This window comes from Squalius cephalus (genome assembly GCF_949319135.1).
Source record: "Squalius cephalus genome assembly, chromosome: 12".
NCBI classification, from domain to species: domain Eukaryota; kingdom Metazoa; phylum Chordata; class Actinopteri; order Cypriniformes; family Leuciscidae; genus Squalius; species Squalius cephalus.
Genome location: NC_137133.1, coordinates 13,461,159 through 13,486,138, shown reverse-complemented (window position 1 = coordinate 13,486,138; position 24,980 = coordinate 13,461,159). Strand labels below are relative to the sequence as shown.

General features: G+C 40.3%; 2 protein-coding genes across 2 annotated transcripts; one reads left to right on the top strand and one right to left on the bottom strand.

Moving 5' to 3' along the window:
* igfbp1a (insulin-like growth factor binding protein 1a) lies at positions 1 to 4,921 on the top strand. The gene is made up of 4 exons (XM_079889100.1): positions 1 to 676; positions 1,354 to 1,511; positions 1,921 to 2,049; positions 2,294 to 4,921. Exons 1-4 carry the CDS (start codon positions 301 to 303, stop codon positions 2,417 to 2,419), a joined length of 789 nt encoding a protein of 262 aa, XP_079745226.1. The 5' UTR covers positions 1 to 300; the 3' UTR covers positions 2,420 to 4,921.
* Positions 4,740 to 20,329, bottom strand: igfbp3 (insulin-like growth factor binding protein 3). Its single transcript, XM_079889093.1, has 4 exons — positions 19,728 to 20,329; positions 13,713 to 13,999; positions 13,432 to 13,551; positions 4,740 to 6,963 (listed from the first exon to the last, which is right to left on the bottom strand). The coding sequence occupies exons 1-4, from the start codon at positions 20,083 to 20,085 to the stop codon at positions 6,844 to 6,846; spliced, it is 885 nt and encodes a 294-aa protein (XP_079745219.1). The 5' UTR covers positions 20,086 to 20,329; the 3' UTR covers positions 4,740 to 6,843.
* Positions 20,330 to 24,980: the final 4,651 nt, after the last annotated feature.

Below are 24,980 nucleotides of genomic sequence, written 5' to 3'. Positions count from 1 at the left end.
GTAGCCTACATTATGTTCTGATATAAACAGTGACGCATTTTACGCGCTGTGTTCAAGGAAACACCTCGGACTGGATCTCCACCAGCCAATCGGAGTCGAGGGGGGTCATTTAAGAAATCATTGATATTGCCAATGCGTCAAACACAAGCGTGTCAGCGGGACCCGGTGCGCGTATAAATACCGCGAGGCGACCCGGAGTGAGCTAGTCATTTAGAAGAGCGCAAAGACAGCGAGGAACTCCTCATTTCACTTCAACCGATATTTATTTATTTATCTATTTATTCTGAGCCTTGCTTTGGGATGAACAGACTGCTTCTGAACTTTTTCTGGGTGGCAGCATTCAGCGCACTCCTTTCAGCGCCGGGGCTCCGCGCTTCTCCCGTGGTTGGGCAGGAACCTATTCGCTGCGCCCCGTGCTCCCCGGAGCGGCTGGCCGAGTGTCCTGCGGTGGATGCCGGCTGTGAGGAGGTGCTTCGAGAGCCCGGCTGCGGCTGCTGCCTCGCCTGCGCGCTGAAGAGAGGCGACCCTTGCGGGATCTACACTGCGCCCTGCGGCACGGGGCTCCGCTGCTTGCCGAAACCCGGAGAAGCCCGACCCCTGCACGCTCTCGCCCGAGGACAGGCGGTGTGCACTGCGACCCCCGAGCCTGACCAGAGCCAAAGCGACACAGCGCCAGGTAGCGTCTCATATACTGCACTATAGCCTAACCGGCCATCCAAACAGTAGCTAGACCATTGCAGCTGTCGATGATTCAACCGCTGACGAGATTTCATCAGCGCTAACAAACCAGTTGGATGTTTCATATTTAGATAAGCAATATTTGTTTAAGCGAATATATCGCCGCTTTCAAGAGGTCGACTATTCTAAATTGAAAAAAAAAAAAAAAATGTCTGCAACATTAATATAAATGTACCCGAAAGGCGCGTGATTGGTCGAGCAAAAAAAAAAAAAAAATTTAAGCTCAATTTAAAAAAAAAAAGTTTTTTATGACATGTACATCTATAAAGAAAATGATAGGGCTACAAATGTTAAGACTTGACTCAACATAATGATCAATAACTTGCCGCCCGAATCTAATTTGAACAGAATGTGCGTGAGCTACGTTCCGTTGTCATGGTTACCTCCTCTGCTAAGGGGAACGCGACTCGCGACTTCTGTTTTTTTATCCCCTATTTTGGAGACAGGTGGAAATATACACATATGTGCTCTTACTAATTTATCAGCTTTTAACATAAACGTTTGAAACCCCAACCTGAATGTATCTATAAAAAAACTTGAAAAAAAAAAACCTTCTTCTTCACGGTTCAATCCGGGCAACCACTCCAATAATTCTCACCATGCTTTTTCTTTCAGATCCTCCCGAGACTCTCAACGGGGCAACGGCAGTGAATGAAGGCAGCTCAGCGGTCTTCGTGACCGGGCACGGCAAGCCCTTCGACCCGCGGGTCATCACCGCTAAAGAGAGCATGAAGGCCAAAGTCAACGCAATACGCAAGAAACTGGTGGAGCAGGTGAGCTTCAGGCACCTCAGTTTTTTTTACATGTCCCAAATAAATGCGTAAAGGTTTAGTCAGCTATATAAAACGAGACTCCGGTACCATGTGCGGCCACAAGAGGGCAGTATAGGGTTTCTTGAATTTATCTTATAGGCACATGGAGTAAGGCAATAAACCGAGTCTGTATATTTGGGATGCATGGCTTGATGCATTTTTCTGAGCTAAACATTAAAATAATAAAAGAGTTAATAAAAATAATTAAAATGCTGACCTTTATTCTTCTTATTATTATTAGTAGTAGTTGTTGTAATTAATAATAATTTGTAGTTGTAAAATATTAATAACCATCAAATAAAAGTTTAGAAATATAAAAAAAACTATATTTTATTAATTGTCTCTAAATGATCATATTTTCTCTCTCTAGGGTCCTTGTCATATTGAGCTGCAGACAGCCCTTGACAAGATCACCAAATCACAGCAGAAACTGGGAGACAAAATGAACAGATTCTACCTTCCAAATTGTGACAAACATGGTCTATACAAAGTCAAACAGGTAAGCAGAGTCTTGTGTGCAAATATTACTGAAACCAAACCAACGAGTCCTGATTTCACATTGAGAGTTTATGTGTTTGTTTGTATATAAAGCTTAATGTGTGATATTCAACAACACGATGATATACGTGTGATGGCCGAGTGTTAGAACAACACTCGACTGAGAACTCGGCTGTGCATGCAAGCTTGTGTTTCTAGAGAACGAAATAACCCGTCTCACTCTCTCTGTCTGGTTTCCCCCGCAGTGTGAATCGTCTCTGGATGGTCAGAGGGGGAAGTGTTGGTGTGTGTCATCCTGGAATGGGAAGAAGATTCCTGGATCAAGTGACATGCCAGCAGATGCCGAGTGTCCCGAGGAACTCAACCACTGATCTGTCACACACACACACACATACACGCACACACACACACACACAGTGTGGGACCTAACCAGCTCAACCACTGATCTCTCTCTCACACGCATACAAACACGTTATACCACTGAATTTTATCATTATATTTTTAAAAAATATCTTAGTATTTATTTATTGTTAGTGGTGATATTTAATTCAGGTACACTGTTTTTGATTGGTAAATTCCCTGAACTCTCCAAAAAAAAAAAAAAAAAAAGGAAAAGAAAATCTATTTTTCTGTAAAGAAAATATGTATTTTACATGAAGTACCCATACTTATTTATTTGAACTGAATGTATTCATCTTGATATCTGGATAAGAATATTTATTCATTATGCCTTATACATATTTTTGTATGGTGTAAATCTGTATATTTGATGTATATAGATTACTGTGTCTCTTATCTTAAACTTCCTCCAGGCTTGCTTTGTTGAAAGGAATGAAATGGAAAAAAGCACTGCATGACCAAACCTCTTTGTCACTGTCCGTACATTGCCATATTTTTATACTGTATATGTTTTGTTTTTCTATTATTGTATTTTATTCATTAATTTTCATTGTTTTTGTTTTAAACTGATTGAGATTAGATCATTCTAGATACCCCATCCCCCCCCCCCCAAACACACACTTTTTTTTTTCAAAAGTATTGCTCTTCACAGCTTTTGAAACGGGTAACTGCCTGTTCCTACCTCCGGCTTTTAAGTTAAGAGCTCAAGTGGGCTATTTTTATGTTTGTAAAATACTTGCCTGTATGATCAAAGTGATATTGCAGTCTTATTGTATTTGTCAATCATAGGCTGTTTGTGTTGTCTACATACTGTGGTCCATTTATTTTTATAAAATTGTTTTGTTTTTGCGATGCAATGTCTACACTGAGGAAAAAAGAGATTCATACGTTGCTTCACTCCAAAGCATTTGCTTGTGTGTATAACATATTTTTCATGGTTTGTAATTGTAAGTCATTGTGGGTATATATAAAAAAAAAAGAACTATTTAATAAATCATCTTTACAAGCACACAGTGTCAGTCATTTAAACTTGCCCTCGGGTCAGACGAGGAGCTGCGGTCAATCAAACTCAATTAGCAATGTCAGGACAAAACAACAACACCTGAGCATAATGGGAAACCTGTTAACACAAAACCACAAAGTGCAAAAAAAAATCTCCATTTCTCTCTCTCGATTTCTCCTGCCAAGCTTGATTATGTTCAGTCTTGTCTATATTTAAAACTGCCTGGAGGCAGAACCGTGTATGTGTGCACATATGTGTGTCCTTATCGTGGTAATCTCAAATGGAGCGGACTAACTTTAGCTCAGTATTTTGGGGAACCGGGCTCCACTCTCTACGGTGCCTTTGACCTGTGCTGTGTTTGTGCTGTGGTACGCCCTCTCCTTTCGCCAGATGACCAGCCTCTGTGGCACCACACTTAACACCTTTATCTCATTTTTGTAAACCGCAGGAGACAATATTTTGTTGCCCAACCCCATGAGTAAATTATTTGATTGGCACCAAACAAACCAAACCAAACAAACACAATGTGCAAGTAATGCTGCATTGTAACACCTTTCTTGTGGTTTTACAATTAGTATTTTCATGGCATCCAGAATATTCTAGAATTCATTATTATTAAATTAGGGTTGGAGGGTTGGGGCGTTGGGGTGGGGGTACCATCCAGAGTATTTGACCTCATCCATATGAGCAATTTAATTTCATGAATTGTGGCATCGCAGCTTCTTTTTTGAGAATTGGCTGCGCTGACATGGCTCGGACAAGCGAATAACTATGCTAATGTGAATGGGGTCTCTGTGTGTAGATTTGAGGAGTAATGACCTGTGTGGGGCTCAAGCTAGAGTGTGAAATGAAGCGGTTCAAAGATGTTGACCCTGTTACACACATGAGATTTTAAATCTCCATTGCCCACCCCCCGGCACTCTGTTATACTAATGACAGAATTACTGTGGCTAATGTGAAAGAACCATTGTTTTTGAAACTCTTAACGGTGACATTAGCCACCTTATCTAAATGAATGAATACCACTAAAGGCAAATCAGAACTATATGAACCACATATGCTCTGTGTGCTAGGGTTTAGTTAACCCAAAAATGAAAATTCAGTCATTTATGATCCTTATGGCATTCCAAATTTGTATATTGTGTGAAACAGGACTGCTTTTTAAAGACCCAGAACAACATTGGACCTCAATGGACAAAATGAAAGAATGTGACAGAATTTTCATTTTAGGGTGAACAATCCCTTTAATTTTGTAGAAGCTGTGAAATTACAATCTGTCATCCTGTAAATAGAAATAGTGTTTACATTTTTTATTAAAAAAAAGAAGGCATTAAATACAAATTATATTTGAACAAAAACATTTCCTTTCTTGAAGAAAGTGATAGCTGTATAATTTCTAGTTTAGTAACATAAAAAGCTTTTTAAAGAATCAAAATTATTTTAAATGAAAAAAAAAAATGAAAAAAAGAAGCAAATACCCGTGAACGGAGGGATCTTTAAAAGTGACTTGCGGGTGAATGACCCTGGCATTGCACAGAATGAGGGTGGCAAGCTTTCTTGAAGATCAACTAGCTCAAAGTTCATTGACCTTGATGTTCTTTGAAACACAAGCTTGGCCTCAGCTTTACTTAATCTTAGCGTTCACTTTACGTTCGCTTAATTTAGCTTAGGCTAGCTAAAGTTAAGCTTCGATTTAGCTTAATTCATACCATAGAAGGCCTACACATAACCTGAAGATTTAAACTAAAGAGTTTTACAGAAAATGATTCGAGGACAGCATCTTTGCTTAGCTAACAAAAGACACCTAGTACTCAGAACTGTCGATAAACAACAAATCTAAAACAAAAATCAAAGACTTTAGTGATTATATTCCCAAAAATATGCTGAGTTCTATGTTTTCACTACTGTGCAATCAACGGGTCAATGAATTGTTCTCAAAGACATATAGTTTGGATCAGCTTATATTTCTTTCTTGGATAAATAATCTTTTTAGCATAAAGTTCACATGCCTTTTTAGACATTTAGCTGGCCTGAAACAAAATATATATTCATATAAAAAAAAATACAAGACACAATTACAAGTTAAGGAAGGGCTAATAGCTTAGCATACTCGTACGCTCTTTCCCCATAATCAAGTCAGATAAGGTGTAGCACCAAACATTTTTGTTTGTCTTTTGTTTAGCTGTTTGGGAGGGGGTGAGCTTTCTTCCGACGCTATGCTAATAAGCTAACGTGTGGGCTACCTCTCTGGCACCCTCCACCTTTCAAGTCTTTTCTCAGGAGGTCAGTTTTGAGACAACAACACAAGCCCTGGTTGTCTAACATGGCTGCCATGTTAGCCTGTAGCTTTCCTACTGGGGTTGAATATCGATATTCAGAGAGACAGAGAGCGAAAAAACCCGCATCATTTAGCAACACAATTCTGCACGGGTTTCATTAAGGCATTGATTTCAAAAACTGCCATAGCTACACCGATTTCGGTAATTCAGGGCACTGTAGCGTTACGGTTACATTCAAACCCATAAAAAAAAAAAAAAAAAGACATCGCGTGAGATACATGCTATCAGCAAATGCCTAGAAATGTGAAGGACAATGAGTCAGCGTTTGGAGCAATGATCGTATATTCAAAGTGCCTCATGATGTTTTGAAAGTGAGATAATGCCCGTGTGGATATATTTTAGGGGCATATCAATGCTGTCCTGACGACACAAGCAAACAGCTCTGCGTCCCATGTGAGATAATATATACTTTTCAAAAGGGCATGTCCTGGTATAGAATCGTTTACAATTGGATTTTTTTTTTTTATCGTATGATCAAACTGTTGGCCATACTAACAGGCTGGAGGACATGTTCAGGAGGGGCCAAAGTGCATGAAGTGCTTGTGCTTCAGATGGAGTCTATGGCTAGAGCCGCCTAGTGTCACTGAGCATGCCCAGTTTAAACGACCCTACACCAGGAGGGCGGAAACAGGAAGTGGGACTAAGAGAGAGCCGCTGATAGTCATGGCAGATATCAATACACACAATAGCAAAAGAGAGAGACTACCTATGCACACGGAACAAGTACACAACGTCCCTCACATACACAAGAGTACATATGCTCAGACTTAGCGTGCGCTACTGAAATTTGCTTGCACTTTTTGATTATGTTCACACTTCCCTCTCGGGATACAGTCCAAAAACAGAAGACATGACACTCTCTCTGTCTCCTCCTCTCGTTCTCCCCACTCTCCTGAAGTGTAAAGTGAGTTGCTGGTCACGTGAGTCCATGCCTCAGCATACAAGTGGGAGGTCAGCTTTGGGACAGCACTTTTGAATCTGTATTCATGTAGTTCTTCAGGGGAGATATCCCTCTTTGTCTCCCTGTTTCCACCGCTCGGCCTCTCTCTCCTCTTCACTTCGTCTCCATGTTAAAGCAGTAGACTTTCTCCTTTTCTTCATAGCTGGGTATAGACTGTCCATACTTGTCCACGCACCAGCAGTGACCTCTTCTGCGCCCCTTGGATGGACGGCACTGCGGGGAGAGTGGGTGAGACAGGAAGAGAAATGCATAACCATATGATATTTGGACGAGTATATGCAAAACAGACAACATGCTCCAAATGGAAGAGACAGTGGCATAAACACACATTTCTCATCGCATCGCACTTAGGTGAGAGAGAGTAACACGAATACTAGAGCCAGAGAGAGAAAGAGGGAGAGAGATTGTGGTAAAGGAATGCCAGAGGGGATTCAAGGGGAAGTATATGAGGAGTAGAGAGACAGAGCAAGTGAAATATTTCAACTTATTGAAATCATTTTCAGGGCACAATTATTATTTTATTTTTTTCTTCTTCCTGAAACTCAATTGTCATGTGCTGCTAATATACCCCCACAGAGACATATCCCCAATATTTTAATTGATATTGTGGCTGGAATTATAGAAAAGAAAATCAATTTACAGTGTATTTAGTCTAATGATGAAACATTTGGACTCATATCACAGTAAATTAAAGAAGCTAAAAATGTTCATGTTTTCAGTTCGCCTTCAGTTAGCAAGCCACCAGCTTAAGCCCAAAATATTCTTGGGTATTTATGCGTACGCTAGGGTGTGCAACATAAATTAGAAGGAACTTGAATTTGTTTGCCCAGACAGAGCAAGAGACAAACAACAACAATGGACTAGTTGCAAGTACAAAGACATTTTTTCGCTCATAACTTCTTGAGAGAAATAACAGACACTGGACAAGGATGACACTATCATGTGTTGAGCTCCTGTGTCCGCGCACAATATCAAATGGAGTACACTGTGAAAGGCTATGTGTTCGGCTATGTATTGCATACGATTGTAGAGTTTGCATCAAAACTTAAGTATACTTTGGGTTTTAGTCTACTAGCTTAGTATAGCGATAACTAGTTAAGAAAAGCTTTTTGATTAGATAACACGATACATTTTTGATCAGACATGGAGATTTGAGTGACACCGTGCCTAACGCAGTTAACTAACCATCAAATCACTTAAAGGCATTTTAAACAAAAAACTAAAGATTTTTGTTAGTGGTGATGAATAATTTTTGTAAATGTACTCGCTGATATGGATCAGAAAGCCCTCAAGCAGCCTGATTGTTTTATTTTTTATAAAATGTTCTAAAATGTAAAAAAAAGAATAGGGTATAACCATTAAAGGTTTTACAATCACTATAACTAACAATGCATATCACATTGAAAATAAAAAAAATGCTTATCCTATGAGTGAGTATAGTTATGTCTCTGTCTGTTTCTCTCTTGCTGTCTTTCTCTCCTTTGGCAGTGAGTTGGAGACATGTGCAAGTCAAACATCACATCTAAGTTGGAAGAATGCACACCTGTCATTCACAGTGAGTGTTTGTTTATGAGAAAGAGAAAAATCAATGCATCAAAAATGTCTTCTGTGGTTCAGGGGTATTTAATGGATACAGTGAGGTGTTCACACACACACACACACACACACACACACACACACACACACACACACACACACAGTGATGAAAAATGATCTGCAGTGTGTACGTCCCTTGTTTCCATTTGCTGATTATTTACATGCAGTTTTGCTTTTATGAGAGGATTACGGTAAATGCCTCTGTCAGGCTTCCGCTGATGGAATTGTGATTTTGTGTGCATAAAAACAGTTGAAAGTTAGACAAATTTGACCAAGCTAAAATATTTGCCATGGACCGTTAAAGAGCTGCAAGGACTATTTTAGGAAACTGGCATCGACTCAAAGTCATCTGGAGCTTATTATACTACACAGGCAAAACAAATACACACACATACACACACACACACACACACACACACACACACACACACACAAACAAACACGCGCACATACACACACACACACACACACACACAAACAAACACGCACACATACACACACACACACACACACACACACACACACACACACACACACACACACACACACACACACATCCTCGGGTGATACATTCATCAGTAAAAATCTATTCTTTCAGACTAGAGGGAAAAACAGGAGGTGACAAATAAGAAATAAAAGAAATAAAGAAATATAAAAAGACATTGTGCAAGCAAGGAGTGGATGAGTCAGAGAGAGAGAGAGAAAGGAAGAGAAAGAGAGTGAGAAAGAGAGTGAAAGAGAGATCAAAAGGGTTTTTTATTGAAAGAGTACCAAATTAAAATACCTCAAGCAGAACAAGAGCAGTCTGGGAATGAAACCTGGCCTCTACAAGGGGCTGCTTCAAAAGTTACACTCATCCTTTCAATTTCAATAGTCTCTGCACCCACTTCATGGTTTTGCTATAGCAAATATTTGTATTTTCCTAAATGAGTAACATATCACTTTCAAAAGGATTTTTAATTGTTTGGTTATAAGTTTATATCTGCGTGTGAGCGAAATAGGAAGAATGAGTGTACAGGAAACCAGTGCTTAATGTGTAAATTATGAAGTCCAGGGACAAGGACTGGTGATGGATCTGTCAGGTTTGAGGGGCTGTGCTCACAGAATACTGCGATTGCTTATAAATGTATATTGGGTATAAAAGTAAATTTCCTAATAACTATAATGTATTATGTAAAAAAATATAAAAACATTGCACATATTGTTATTGCACATTATATTGTTTTTTTTTTACATCGACCACATATGATTATTCATTAAACATATGGTCGTTTCATCAATTTTTTGCAGGGGCTTATGTGGTGGGGGGATTCACTAAAATAGGTGCTGGATCCAATTCCAGAGGAGGTGGATCCGGATCCTGCTTGTTCCGGTACAAATTAAGCCCTGCAGGAAACTACTTGGTGCTGAGCTGCTATGTATTATGGGAATGTTCCATTCAGACTGTGCAGGCACATGAGATGCTTTGAAAAACAATGATTTTGTCCAAACTAAATGCAACGAATGCAGTGAGCAACAAGACAATTTGTTGAACTAGCAGTTTCTATTCATTTTCAAGCCCCATCCTGAGTGAAATCTCGCTCCACAAACATAATTAATAACGAAATATAATCTGATTGGCTGTGATTGTGTCATGTCACATTTTCACTTTCAGTGTGAACTTAGAAATGATTTGTTGTTGGAAACTTTACACCTAATTAAGACATGATGTAATACTCTAACCGGCATCTCATAAGACCCAAGAGAATACACTCAAAACACACAGTGGCTTTATTGATGATTGATTACTGTATGTCTACTTCTGTGTGTGTGTGTGTGTGTGTGTGTGTGTGTGTGTGTGTGTGTGTGTGTGTGTGTGTGTGTGTGTGTATATCAGAGAAAGACAGAGCTATATTTAGGGCGTGGAGCACACCCCTGTCAGCGTGGTGTTTTCTGGAGGTTGCAACACAACGGACCTGTGTGAGTGTGTTTGTGTATGTGAGAGAGGGAGAAAGAGAGCATGTGTATGTGTGTTTGTCTGACTGCGTATGGATATATTTATATATATATATATATATATATATATATATATATATATATATATATACATACGCACACATACATATATATATATATATATATATACACATATATATACATATATATACATATATACACATATATATATACACATATATATATATATATATATATATATATATATATATATATATTTATATTTATATATATATGTGTGTGTGTGTGTACGCGTGAGTGTGTGTGTGTGCGCGCGTGCGTGTGTGTGTGTGTCACAAAGCAAGCCTCAGTCAGCGCTGGCCCATAATGATGCCCTTATGGGCAGCAGGAAGGCGGAAGGGCATTAAAAGCAGCCACAGGGTAAACACAGACTCATAAAACACACACACAAACACACACACATACACGATATGTGAATGCAACAACTGCATGTGAATAAGAACGGTGTTTTTTTTTTCTTTGCCAGACTACGAGCAGTGTGTGCTTGTGTGCTTGTGTCTGTTAGGTAGTATGTTGTTTGGGACAGATGCTGCCACTGGAGTACATGATCATTATATACTCATTTTAGTGCAACTGCAAGAGTAGAAACTACAAATAACAAGTATGAATTTAAATCAACGTAGCCTCAAGTCAGAATGAGAGGGAATTGATGGTTCGGGAAGGCCAATCTTGGAAAAGCCTACGTCTTTGTGAAATGTAAATATATGTATACTGTATGTATTTGGTGTATAGGTGACTGAATCTGTGTATTGGTATTTGAATGAGAGCGAGTGCACTCTGGATCATTCCCAGCATGCCTGGCATTCTCTTCTAGTCTCTCACCCCGCATCACTGAGATCCTATTCAGCGTGAGAGCTTAAGTGGACTGCTTGGCCCTGGGTGATGCAGGAGAGCCAGCAGATCAGGGGGCCGAGCAAAGCTAATCTTCAGTACAGTAACATGGGTGAGAGATGCGTCTGGATTTGGAAGGTTGGAGGGGGGTGAGGTTGGCGGCACTGGGGCCAGCATGCCTGGCCTCCGCTAACACACTGAGCCAATTCATATAATCAAGGCTAAAATTAGCACGGATTGGACTCTGCCCTCCACGAGAACGGCCTTCAGACACACATACCCCCACATACATACACAAACGCTCCCATTACAGATCTTATTCCGGGGAGTGTAGGGACCCCTAGGCACCCAGGACATCTACAGTTCACTTGTGTGAGTATGTATGCACAGGGGTATGTGCATGTTTGTTTTTGATGCCGAAATAAAAAAATAATGACTGCGATCTCAGGGTTGACCGAGACTCAGACTTCGGCTCACACCACCATGATTGAAGCAAAGCAGTTTCAGATGGAGTCAATAGGAGGGCAATCTGATCAGCTTGATCTTCATCAGGCACAGTCTCATGTGTGGACGCAGCCTGTCATGCAGATGTTCCTCTATTATTACCAGAGATCCAAGCGAAGGGGTTTGATCTACCCAAAAAAACTTTAGGCTATATTTATGCATGCCAGATACAGGAGAGGATGTGGCATGGTTTAGATTTATGATGTTGTTTGTGGTCAAGTATACGGTTTGTCTTTTGCTAGTTTGTTATGCCTCCTGCTGGAGCTGTAGAACCAACTGATTGACATCGATTACTTGATTTGTTAACCTGTCAGTGTCCTTTCTATCAAACATAAATTTTAATAGTCACGTATGGGGGCAGAAACCAGATTGGAAAATGTTTCAAGCCTGATTTGTTACAGGTGCCACTATGAATCTCTCTTATGGCTAGTTTTCACCGAGTGGTATGGTACAGTACAATACAGTATGGTATGCAATTTTTTCCGTTTCAATTGTCAGAAGTTGTGAATCGTGCCAAAATACCGAACCGTACTGTACCACTTTTCTGGGATCCTTCCATTGGGGTACCTTGCACATTACCTAAAGGGTGGAGCTAGACTCACTGCAGAATGTTGATTGGTTGACAGAGAATTGTCACTAGGGAATTACAACACAGGATGTGCCATTTTTTAATATACAGTTGAAGCACAATACTGTTGCAACACAATGTTTTTTTGGCGGTGGAAACACAATCTGGATTTATGGTCCCAAATCGTACTGTACTTTGCCGCTCGGTGGAAACGAGCCATTATGTACTCTTGCAAATCATCTCCAAGACCCTTGTTTCTCACCTGGAGGGTTTGCTGAACATGTTTTTTGAGATATCCAACCTGAACCTGTTATCACTTTCTCTCCTTTTTAAGATTCCAGCCTAACAGCACAGCCGTTTTTCCCATCCCAAATAACATGATCACATGATCATCACATAATCAATTGAACCCCCTGCCACTAAGCATATGTGCAGGTGTATGTGTGCAAATCAGTGCACTCCTACAGAGGTAGACTCCATAACCTACAGTTTCAAGGATGAAGCAGCTCCTTAGATTCTAAATCTCGTCCTCTTTTCGAAGCCTTTCCTTCTTTATCTATACCTTGAACAGTGGTCACAGTGTTGTCACTAGACCTCCATGGTCACTGTGGTATCCGTCAGAGAGGTTTTCCATTTAGAAAAACCAACAAATAATCTGTTTGCCCCAATTTTACCCAAACTCATTAGGGCCATTCAGACAAGGCCCTTTGACTCATGCTCTTAATAGAGGAGTTGCGGGTGACTCACAAATTTCCGAGAATCGCATTTGCCCACACCAACTACCTTCTCTTGTTCAGACTCACTGATGCACCCCGTCAATTAAAGAAACAACACACACTTTCAAGAACCAACATGCACATATAAATAGGCCCCCACCCAAGTTCTCAGACTTTTCCAATACTGTTGTGACAGTTGCCATGACAGTTACTTATCGTGTTGTACATGGATGGTGGTAGAATAATAGCTTGAGAATCTGGGCTGATTACACAATGGTTGCATGTCTGATCCCAGGTAAGGATGTCCTAAAAATAGAATCCCAACTTCCCCTTTGAGCAAGGTACTTAGCTACATATGGGATAGGCCCTGTAATTGGTGCAATGTAAGTGACTTTAAATAAAAAGCATCTGCAAAAGAGAAGTCAAAGCACTTGGGTAAAAGGTAATTACCTGTTTTTTCTTGTAGAAACCCTTTTGGTCACAGTTTGGAATGCGGAAGCCTCTTGCGTTCAGCACATCTATGATCTTAAAAATCTTCATAACACTCTCCATCTCCCGACGACATGGACCCTTTACAAACACACACAAAGAACACAGAATTACAGGAAATATCCTACTTACAAACACGTCAGGAGTTTGGAGATACAAACAAGAAATATGTGAAAAGTATGTACTCTACTCCAAGCTTTGTCTTAGAAATGCATGCTGGTGAAATTATAGCTAGAGCTTACATATTCAGTTTCTCTCTTCGACTCCAGACTGAAGTTGTGAATATCTGTATGGACCTCACTGGAAACTTGATCCACTTTATAGCCCTGGGTTTTCTTGATTTGACCTTTTTGGATAATCGCCAGTTTATTGGGGGGAAGCACAGGATCTTTGGGCTCTAACAGCGTCCTCAGACCTCCCTGCGTGTCCCTGGAAACAACTGTTGTGTGCTGGATCGTCTCAGCCCCCCCGATGCCTGTTGCCCTGGTACTGTTGGAGATATGTTCCTCTCCTTCCTCTTTAGGGTTATCTGAATCAAAACAGAAGTGTATTAAAATGCATGTAAGACCTGACAATTATCAAAAGAAGCATTCATACAACTGCATCTTTTCACATGAAATGGAATAGCACAGGGGGGTCCAATCCCACTCCTGGAGGGCCAACATCCTGCAGAGTTTAGCTCCAACCTGCCCCAACACACTTACCTGGAAGTTTCTAATCCTGAAGATCTTGACTAGCTGATTCAGATGTGTTTTATGAAAATTGATCTAAACTCTGCAGGATAGTGGCCCTCCAGAACAGGATTTGACACCTTTGCAATAGCATGATCCTAAACATCTATTAGTATAGAGTCGTTCAAACGGTGCAACGGTTCTCTGTAAAAATTCAAACCGCACCGTTCTCCACCCACGGTTTGGTACGCACTTTGACCGTTCATCTTTCAACTGACAACGCATTATGCATTTATAATATGGTTTGTTGAAAATAACAACGTGTAAATCAGTCAGACAGAGTTAGCCTAATCTATGTTCCTGTCGATATATACGCATTCTGGCTTCCCCTAAACATTGTTCAATGCGAATGCTGTATGCTCTAATATGACCAGTCATTTACGCCGTCATCACCCGGGTGTTAATAGTGCGCAAGCGCAGGTGAGAGCTGAACAGGTTGCTATCTGTGTTTAAACATTCAAGCGCAAGAAGACGCGAAAGAGAACACGCCCGCGCTGTGAGAAGATTTGTGTGTGCACTCATCTAAAACTTTCTTTTTTAAAGAGAAGCTTCAAAATGTTTATTTAAACTATGGATGTATAATTTATGTTGAAGAATAAAATGTGAAAGTTTCTTCAAGTGACGTTTACCACATACCTTATTTCACTCCTAAATCGAAAAACCGCCATTCTAAAAATCCACTGGAAATTCCAGAGGAAACCCATGGCTAGAAAATGCCAATTCTCTTCCAGGTTTTAGGACTACAGACTGAACAGATCTATTCTAAGATTCTTCCCTTCAGAAAGCAAACATGAGATATAAGATGACGCCTCACCACTACAAGTATAAAAGCTCATATACACAGAGAACAGAGAGACACAGAGAAAAAAGCACCAGAAGAGAAAGAGATATAGAAAGGGGGGATGGGGAAGTGAAGGAGTGAGAGTATTTATAGTGCCCTAACTTACAATCGTTATAGGCGGAGGACAGACCACCTGACCCGAAACCCAGAAACCAAATACGGCTACAGGACGGAACGTTTGCCTGCCTTCACTAACATGGTCTGGTAGGATGGTCTAACCAACAAACATCACATGCTTTCCTCTCTGTGCCCAGCTGAAGCTTTACTGTGGGTGCTCACAAAATCCATTCAATGCAAACGTGGTTTCATTGTGGTTTAAATGTCCTTTTCTCTAATCCCACACCATTCCTCAATATGTGAACCCTATACTTAGCCTACTAAATAACATTAGAGATGTATTATTAGTGCATTTGTATCAACATCCCCATTTCACTTAATTATTATTTACTTCAAGATCCATTATAAAAAAAAGTTCACTCAAGCTCTGTCATCATATACTCATCATTTAAACAAGTGTGTATTTTTTCCATGGAAAATGTTCAGGCTGCTCTTTTCCATATAATCAAAGTGAATGGTGACCAGTTAATGTCAAACTCTAAAAATGTGATCACACTTGTGTGATGTTTCAGTATGTTTAGACAGCATAGAAGAACTTCTTTGCTTGTATACAGTCAAAAGCATAAGGCACTTGACACCATAAGAAGAAGCAGATAATGGACAATTTCCTCTGGTCCTTACATGTTTAGTATCATGAAGGTGCAAAGTTGGAACGTGCAGAAACATGAACAGGATTTAAAAGCTATTTCATAGCAAATAGCAAATTAAATGCGGTTCTGTTCCTCCCAGAAAACTTGTGTATGCCTTTTTATGCACTCAAGTCGTATAGATTACTTTTATTGTGCCTTTTAAAGCATGACCTTGAATTCTCCCAGACAAAATATTTGCACTTATATGTCACTTTGATAAGAAAATGTCTGCCAATAAGCTAAATGTAGAGAGCTAGCCGCCGGACACTGATTTTGCAGGACAACTTCATCACTCTTTATTTGAGCCTTTACGCAGCCATTTATAGTGGACAAAATGTGAGCACTTGAGACACGATGTCCCAAATTGCACTCTAATCTCTGTTTTCACTAACTTCATGGTCATTTCTCAAATGCAAGCAAAAGCGGTTGCCCAGTAAAGGGTCCAGCGAGGAGTGCATTTGTCAGATGCCTGGCGAGAGTGCTGGGTGAAGATGAATTATGGCATTGTTTAAACATGCTGTCCTCTTGGGGTTTTACAGCTCTTGTCTGTTGAATAAATATTCAGTCTCTGGCCGTACAAAACAAAGCAGAGCTCTCGCAGGAACGAGAGACTAATAAACAGCTGGAGCAGAAGGGAAAGAGATATTTAGAAAGAAAGACAAAACGGGCCATTAAATATGGAAAGTGCGAGAGAAAAACTGGGAGAGAGGGTGGTGGGATAGGACTGGCATCGAGAGATAGATGAAGGTGTCAGACGAACAAGTCACACAGAAAGATCTGAACACTGTGAAGGACTGTAGAGATAGTTGACAGAGTTCAGCAGAGAGGAAGAGTTAAGTGAAAACAGATTTTCTGTGTGTGTGTGTATGCGAGTAAGTGCGCACTTGTGGCACACCAAACACTCATCTGTAGCCATGGAAGCTGCACTCCAAACCAGAATTAAGCTATGCCTTCGCTGACGATGACATAACAACAACAACAACAACAACAACAACATCAACAGCGACATTAACAGCAACTTATGCAACATAACTCGAACAAGGTATAAGAATGACCACACGTAATGACAGCAAACAACATGTGCAACAAGTTGCAGCCTGCTTCCCTTGCATGACCCACCGTCCGTCTCACATAAACAAATCAAGGACAGATGAAGAGAATGGAGGGCCATCTAATTCAGGAACTTGGAAAACATCAATATTTAACCCCAATGTAAACTTTTAGAAGTTTTTATGACTTTTCCCAGCACCTAGTGGCCCGTTTTCACTCAACCTCATGTATTTGTACAATCCCAAATGAGCAAACTATTTATCATTCTGGTTGAAATGGGCAGAGCGTGAATGAGAGGGTAAAAAAGACGTAGAGTTTTTTTCTTAAAAGTATAAGTGAGTGCGACTGGGCACACGGCAGGTAAATTTCGCTGGCGAGACCAAAACTGCCTATTCTGAGAAATCCGCATGTGCACATGCACAAACAACGTCATAACTCATAACCTCATAATCTGTCTTGTCATTCCACTGTTCCCACCCAGAATCACGCTGGGCCACATTGCTACCAGACCAATCAAGCCCTGCAAAAATATCATAATTCATGTGTGGCAGAGCCATGGGGTGGAGTCACACACACCATGGCAATGGAGCCCTGCTCTCTGGTTGGCCAAAGTGTGTAATTACCATAAAGTGTGGTATGATGGGAAAGGAGCACTGAAAAGCAGCATGGGCTCAAATGAAAGGGCAGCGGAGGGAGAAAACATGAGGTAAGGCACTACTGTAAAACAGTTGGCGCCCCCAAAATGCTTTTTAAAAGTGACTCTGGGTCCTAACAATAGCCTTTGTGTGTGTGACAATGTCATGGTTGATTGCTTCAACACACCACTGCTGCTCTGACAAATAACTAGAGAGGGTAAAAACAAATTCATTCGGGTAGCTTGACGTCAGTTATGGCCAAGAACGCCACTTATTTTGGTTGTGCGGATCCGCAGCCTTCCTTCTCTCAAGGAATTCACTTGAATGAACTGCACAATAAAAGCTTCGACACAGGTGGTGCTAGGTACTCATCTCGCTCACCAAGAAAAGAATTTGCTAGAAAACTCCCAGAACGCTTTGTCAGATATGCCAATCCTTTCCATTTCACTTGTATCTCGAAGCTCTCAATGGAGAGCTCAGGAGTCCCAGAGCCAGTAAACAGCTTGAGAGCATCATTCACAAAACGGTGATCTCCGCTCTTCTGCAGGGACTATAAATAAACGAATGTGGCATTCTTAACGATTGGGTTGGTGAAGCCAAATTTTAGTGCACACACAAAGATACACAGAGCTGTTTCTCTCTCCATCTCTGGCTTTCTCTCTCTCACACACACATACACACCACACACATAAAACGGCATAGAGAAGCTGCTGTAGCGCTGAACCTCGAGAACAACGGCGGTAGTGTGGGGCCGCCTCACGGTGGCTGGACTTCACGACGACTGCCTGTTAACCTGCTCAGGATGACCTACCAGTAGTTAAAACTGTCATGTTTAAAATTACAATATCTCGTCAGGCAGAAAATAACCTGTTGGGATGCATTACCAACGTAATGTGTTGAAAACATTGCAGAAAATACATATCGGGATTGTCAACAAGGGTATAGCTTATCTTGTTTGTCTGGAGTAACCCACAACCATTAAACCTTACTGTATTCTGAGAGGTACATCAGATTTTTAGAACAGCTATAAACCAGGGAAGAGGTGCTAATGTCTAAAGAGTAGGCATATAGAGGCATGATGAGTGCAGTGAAGCTGTGCTACATCTTATGGGCTGTCAGAGGAGAAAGCTCCCCACCCCCTACAGTGAGTGAAAGGCCGGCCATGAGCGCAGTAGCATTCCCAATCGCTGAACGTATTAACCATGTTACGCACAGCAGAGTAAACCCACACTGATACATAACTGAGCACAGAAGCCATTGGCCCCAACAGTGTGTGGACAATGCTTGTTGGGATGTATAAGACACCACACATGCACAGGCTGTGAAATATAGGGGATTTGGGTGTCTAACACCACTAATTCTGGTGGTTCTGGATGGTTCTCTTCTGTTGTACACAAAAGCAGATATTTTGAAGAATGTCGGTAATCAAACAGTTGACGGTAGCCATTGACTTCCATAGTAGGAAAAAATACTAAGTCAGTGGCTATACGTCAACTATCTGGTTACCAACATTCTTTAAAACATCTTCTTTTGTGTTCAACAGAAGAAAGAAACTCATACTGGTTTGGAACAACTTAAGGGTGAGTAAGGGTGTAGGGCATTTTTGGGTGAAGCAGCCCTTTAAAGTTTCACATCAAAAAAAAAAAAACTATCCTAAGATAGTTTGCTAGTCTTACCTGGTCTCCCATTCTGGCTAAGGCTGGATTTATCTAAATACCAGCATGACCCAGCTCGGAGACTAGCAAAGACCAGCAACCCTTTTTTTTAGGCTGGTTTAAGCTGGTTTGGTGCTGTTGAACTCCACCAAAGTATTCTTTATAAATACATGTGTATTCAAATATGTGTTACTTACTTGCATGTAGACCTATAAATATTTACAAACAACACTTCCGTAACCAAAAAGTTAGATTACAAGTGAGAATGCGCTTAAATAGACGTTTGCAAAGAAATCGTCTTCGCCTGAAGAAGTAACCATAGCAACAGTAGTCTGCTCGAGCACTTATCGGACGCTACATACGTCCTGTGACTCCTGTCACTATTTATCATTTTATTAAACGTACATGAAATCATAAGTTTAGGCTATATAAAAAAGTTTTGTTTAAAAAGTCTTTATTTTGGCAAATTACACTGACAGAAATTAAAATCGTTAAATGAATAGAACACTGCGCAAGTGCGCATATACACACTACACATAGCGGACGGTGTGTCGCGCGGAGAGTGAGTGCTGATATTCACAGACAAACAGTGCGCTTACCGTGTCCATGCGTTGGATTGCCGCTTTGCTTTTTGTCCAGTGCCTTCGCACACACGCCCCGTCCCTCCAGCAGAGCTTGCAGAGGTTTGCTCTCCCCGGGGCGGTGTTGACAGCTCAGCCCGGTACCGCAGCGCCCCGTGTACACTCCGCACGCCTGGCCCTCAGTCAGCGGGCAAGTCATGCAGCACCCGCAGCCCGGCTCCTTTACCGGCTCGGCGCAGTCCTGAGGCAACGGTTTGCACAGCACCATCGCCCCGTCGTCGCACGGCTCGCATCGGACCACAGGGCTGACGCTTTCAGCCAGCCGGGCGAATGCTGCGAGCAGCGCGGTCAGGCAGAGCGCACACAGTCCCGTCATGGAGCCGAAGGGCTGAACGCGCGCACGGGGGTAGATGCGATACGTGGGGGGAGGGAAGGGAGGGGGGAAACGGTGCGTCAGATCACCTCACCTGGATATAATATTATACTAAAGCTTGAGCTCTCAGCATATGCTTTAGAAAAGTAGCGACGCTTTGGGTTATGCTGGTGTCACGTCGGTTTGACTAGACTGGGAAGTAAGCGGCTGGGTCTCTCCATCTGTAAGTGAGTTTAAGTGGAACTTCAGGTTTTATACAGGCAGGAACAGCGCAAGTCACTCCCACCGGTATGAATTATGTAGTCACCGGTCTCGGTCTTAAGGGACCGCGCGCATCCTTAATGAAATCCTTCCACACATGAGACATGGCATGGGTAAAATAGGCTACATCTTGCGCGCGCTTGTAGACCCGTCATTGTTGTAATTTACGGGCATTTGGAAAGTCGCGCGTCGCGGTTATAGAAAGAACCATTTTACGCCGCAAAAGTAGGCTAGCCTAATGCAAATAAATTATCACGGACATCAAAAAGACAATCAACTTATTTAATCCTTTTTTTTACCAGCTACAAATGAGAACATGCTATGTTAAACTATGTTAAGTATGAAAGTGTGCGTTTTATTTCTGGTCCCAGTTGTAACTGGTGAAACTAGTCTAAAATCGCTCATAATTCTTAATTTTATTCATAAGATAATAATCTTATTTAACATGAACTAAGAATGAACAATAGGGGAGAGCGAGGCACAACGCTTTTTGACTTTCTCTGTTTGTGTAAATTTATAGGGATCAGAGTATTTATGTTTTCCTAAATGAATTCCATTTCTTAATCTGATCTAATCAAAAAATATACAAGACAAATCAAAATATTTTCTCAATAAAATACAACTATTAACTTTTTCATATAAAATAATGGCATTTTTTAATAATTAAAAATAAACTTTGAGTTTGACAAAACACACGGAAACCGCAGCTAGCCTATACAACATAGTTCAAAATATAATAATAATTAATAATTTCTGAACATTGACTCTCAGTCTTTATTGACATTTTTCTCATGTTTTCTCAATAGAATTCATAAAAGTATTAAATAGCATAGTTCTAATAGGGGCACATTGTAACGCAGTGTTACAACATGCCCAACTGCACAACTGGGATTTAACTGCTAGCGAAGCATTAAAGAACCATATCAACTGTTAAATAACATATTGTAGATTAAAATAATATCAGATTTGTCTAATTTAAAATAAACACCAAAAATAGAGATGAAAAACTTAAGAAATGTAGGCTACTTTTGCTATGGTTAAATAAATGTTCAGTGATATCTTCCAAAATTTCTGAATTTTGGCACAATTTTTTATCTATATAGTGTTTATATGGCAACTAGTAAATACTCTTAAGTTTCGCCATACTAGCATGTGTGGAAGTATTTAAAACAAGGGTGTTACAACTAGCCCCACGTTATGTTGTGCCCCACTCTCCCCTATGTCTACAGCATTAATTCATCTTAGTTAATATTAATTTCAACATTTACTAATACATTATTAAAATTAATTTTGTATTTGTTAACATTAGTTAATGCACTGTGAACTAACATGAACCAACAATAAACAGCTTTTTATTAACCATTAATATACAGTAGCAAATGTATTGCCCATTGTTAGTTCACGTTAGTTCACATTAACTAATGTTAACTATGAACCTTATAGTAAAGTGTTACCATTATGATAGTATTAAAAGTGTGAATTCACTTTAAAAAAATGACATTAGATATATCCTCCAAAAACACTTTGAGTATTCTTTACAAAGAGAAATTTGTTAACAATAGAGCAATGGAAATATCTACTCAATATTCGAAAGAAAAAAAAATACAGCAAATAAGATGTTAGTGAAATTTAAAAGAACACGTAATTACCCAATATTCAAAATTGCCGAAAGTCTAGGTAACACTTTTTTAATGGTCCCTTTTGAACATTCTTTTGACTATAACTTTGTATCTACACATCAAGTAACTCTCATTAGAGTATTAGTAGACTGTCTGCTTAATATCCGATTACTCTTTATTGTAGTGGTCCTCCAACAGACATTCTACTACTGGTAACTTTGCAACTACATGTCAACTTATTTTAACCCTAACGGTAATACTCTACTAATACTCTAATGAGAGTTAGTAGATATGTAGGTGCAACGTTACTTAGTCAACAGAATGTGTTAAAGGGACCATCAAAATAAAGTGAAACCAAAATATATTTTAACATTATGCTCTGAGAAATATGTGACCCTGGACCACAAAACCAGTCACATGGGTCAATTTTCTGAAATTGAGATGTATACATCATGGAAGCTGAATAAATAAGCTTTCCATTGATGTATGGTTTGTTAGGATATATCTGGCCGAGATACAACTATTGAAAATCTGGAATATGAGGGTGCAAAAAAAATCAAAACATTTGAGAAAATCGCCTTTAAAGTTGTCCATTTGTCCATGATTGTGCTGCATTCTCTCACAAAAATATATATTTTTTATATTTATGGTAGGAAATTTACAAAATATCTTCATGGAACATGATCTGTACTTAATATCCTAATGATTTTTGGTATAAAAGAAAAATCGATCATTTTGACCCATACAATGTATTGTTGACTATTGCCACAAATATACCCGTGCGACTTATGTCTGGTTTTGTGATCCAGACCCACATATGTGGTAAATTTTGAACCAGCCTCAAAAAAGCCTAATATAGGCTGATTAAATGGCCTGGTGAATAAAACTATCTATTAGTAAAAACATTTTAAAAAACCCTTTCAAAAATATTGAAACCTAACACAACGGTGTTAGTGACCTTTACTTTTGTTCCAATCTAAACACCCAAAACACATAAAAAAAAAACAGCCCAGACCAATTTTCACCTCTGAATATTTGAGGAACTCTCTGAACACTGCAGAATAATGTGGGAAATGCACTTTGGGTGGTCGGGCATTAGCAGTCTCATGACACCTGCTGTACCAAGATCAGTCCATTCATCCATACAGAATCTTCACTGATCATTTGCAACGTTTCACCATCCATCCATCCATTCAGGGGAACAACTAGGAACCTTGACCCCCGTGCCATATTCGTTGGGCCTGGGTGAGAAAAATTCAGACCTGTGAATTTTCACTTCGGGCCTGCATCCGTCCATCCCTCTTTCTGTCAATCTCTCCTTCTCACTGGGTGGTAAGAGATGATTAGAGTGTGGGTTGGATGTTGGATTGTGCTGCTTCAGCGCTGAACACCCCTCCTGCCTCTGCTCTGTAATAACACAAAGTCTGTACAGGCTGTACAGCTCGGTGGCTCCAGCTTTGGGAAAATAAAGGCCTACGGGCCAGTAGACCCCAGTGTTGAGACTGGCCCACTGAAAACAAGCAGAGGGGGTAAGGAAATACCCCCCAGCACACACAACCCCACTAACAGCACCCTCTGCTACTAAGATTAGTTTTCTTATGACTCTGCATATTTCTCCCTCGCTCTCCCACTCTTGATTTCTTAGTGTCTGTCTGTCTGTATACCTCAGGAATTCCTCCCGTTTTGGGATTCTGCGCGTGAGGGCTCTCCTCATGGTCTCCAGGAGCATTCTGGGAATGGAATGCACAGCGCCTGCACAGAGGGACAAAGCGCTTGCCCAGCGTGTGCACGCATGGGAAAGAGAGCGAAAATCAAACTGCGCCACACGATCTGATAAGATAGCGATCAATAGTGTCATCCATGATTCCATGACAATGAGTTATTGACCTAGATCGTATCGCTGATTCCTTATCAGTGCAGGCTAGTAAACTCATATAACAAAATCATTCGATTGCATTTAGAAGCGCCTGTTGGCCGGCATGTGTGTGAGTCTGAGTGTTTATTTCTGTGAGTATTATTGCAGCTGGCTGAATGTTTATTGAAAACGCTGCGCTCCAAAGGACGGACGCCAAACTGCGGGCCTACATTTTAAGTGTCTCTTAGTCTTAATATCCTCTGTAATCTATCTGAAACTCACACTCTTTATTTGTGTGTCAGCGTATCTCCAACACTCTGTCTCTCATTCACATTCCTCTGGCTGATCTCGGAGTTGGATGGTGAATCATTAATTGTCCTTTCTGCTGTGTGTCACATATGACAGCCATCAGTGTGACACTCATTTAATACCGGTTTCAATCGGCGGTTTCTGGAGGGGGAAGGAGGGAATGAGAGAAATGGGTGGAGAAATTGATTTATTTGTTTAGTTCCTCCAAGGGGATTTTATAGAAAACAGCACATCCCTGATGGCACTGCCACTCCATATTATGGATCTGTCTGGTCACACACAAATATGCATTAACGTACTAAACACACACACACACACTGCATGATTTATCGCTGGCATGGAGGCTTTCAGTCACTTGGAACATATTGGCTCACATGTTTGTGTGTCAGGCTGTGTCTTGCAAGCATATGTGCATATCTTACGAAGGCCTTAGATTTGTTCTAACATAAGAACATTTTAAAACCAGTCAAACCATAGTTTGCACATAGTTGGATGCACAGGTACATATGCACAGAAACAGCAAGGGCACACATTTTCTGAAAGTATCTGAATTTCACTTATTTTTGGATACCATGTGATTCTAATAAGATATTGATTTGATGCCAATCTTGATGTTGTGACACAAGGAAATGATAAAAAAAATATTTCCAATGCCTTAGTTTCAGAATTCAAACAACACCTTACTCTTTTGCATATAAAGATGTAAATGTAATTCTCTATTGTTTGCATTGTGTCATTATTTTCAGGACAATTAAGCACAAGCAATTTACATTTATTTATTTCCTGTTTTAATGATGATTCTCATTTCTATGTTCTGTCAATTCTGTATTTCTATTTTAAAAATATTGATATGT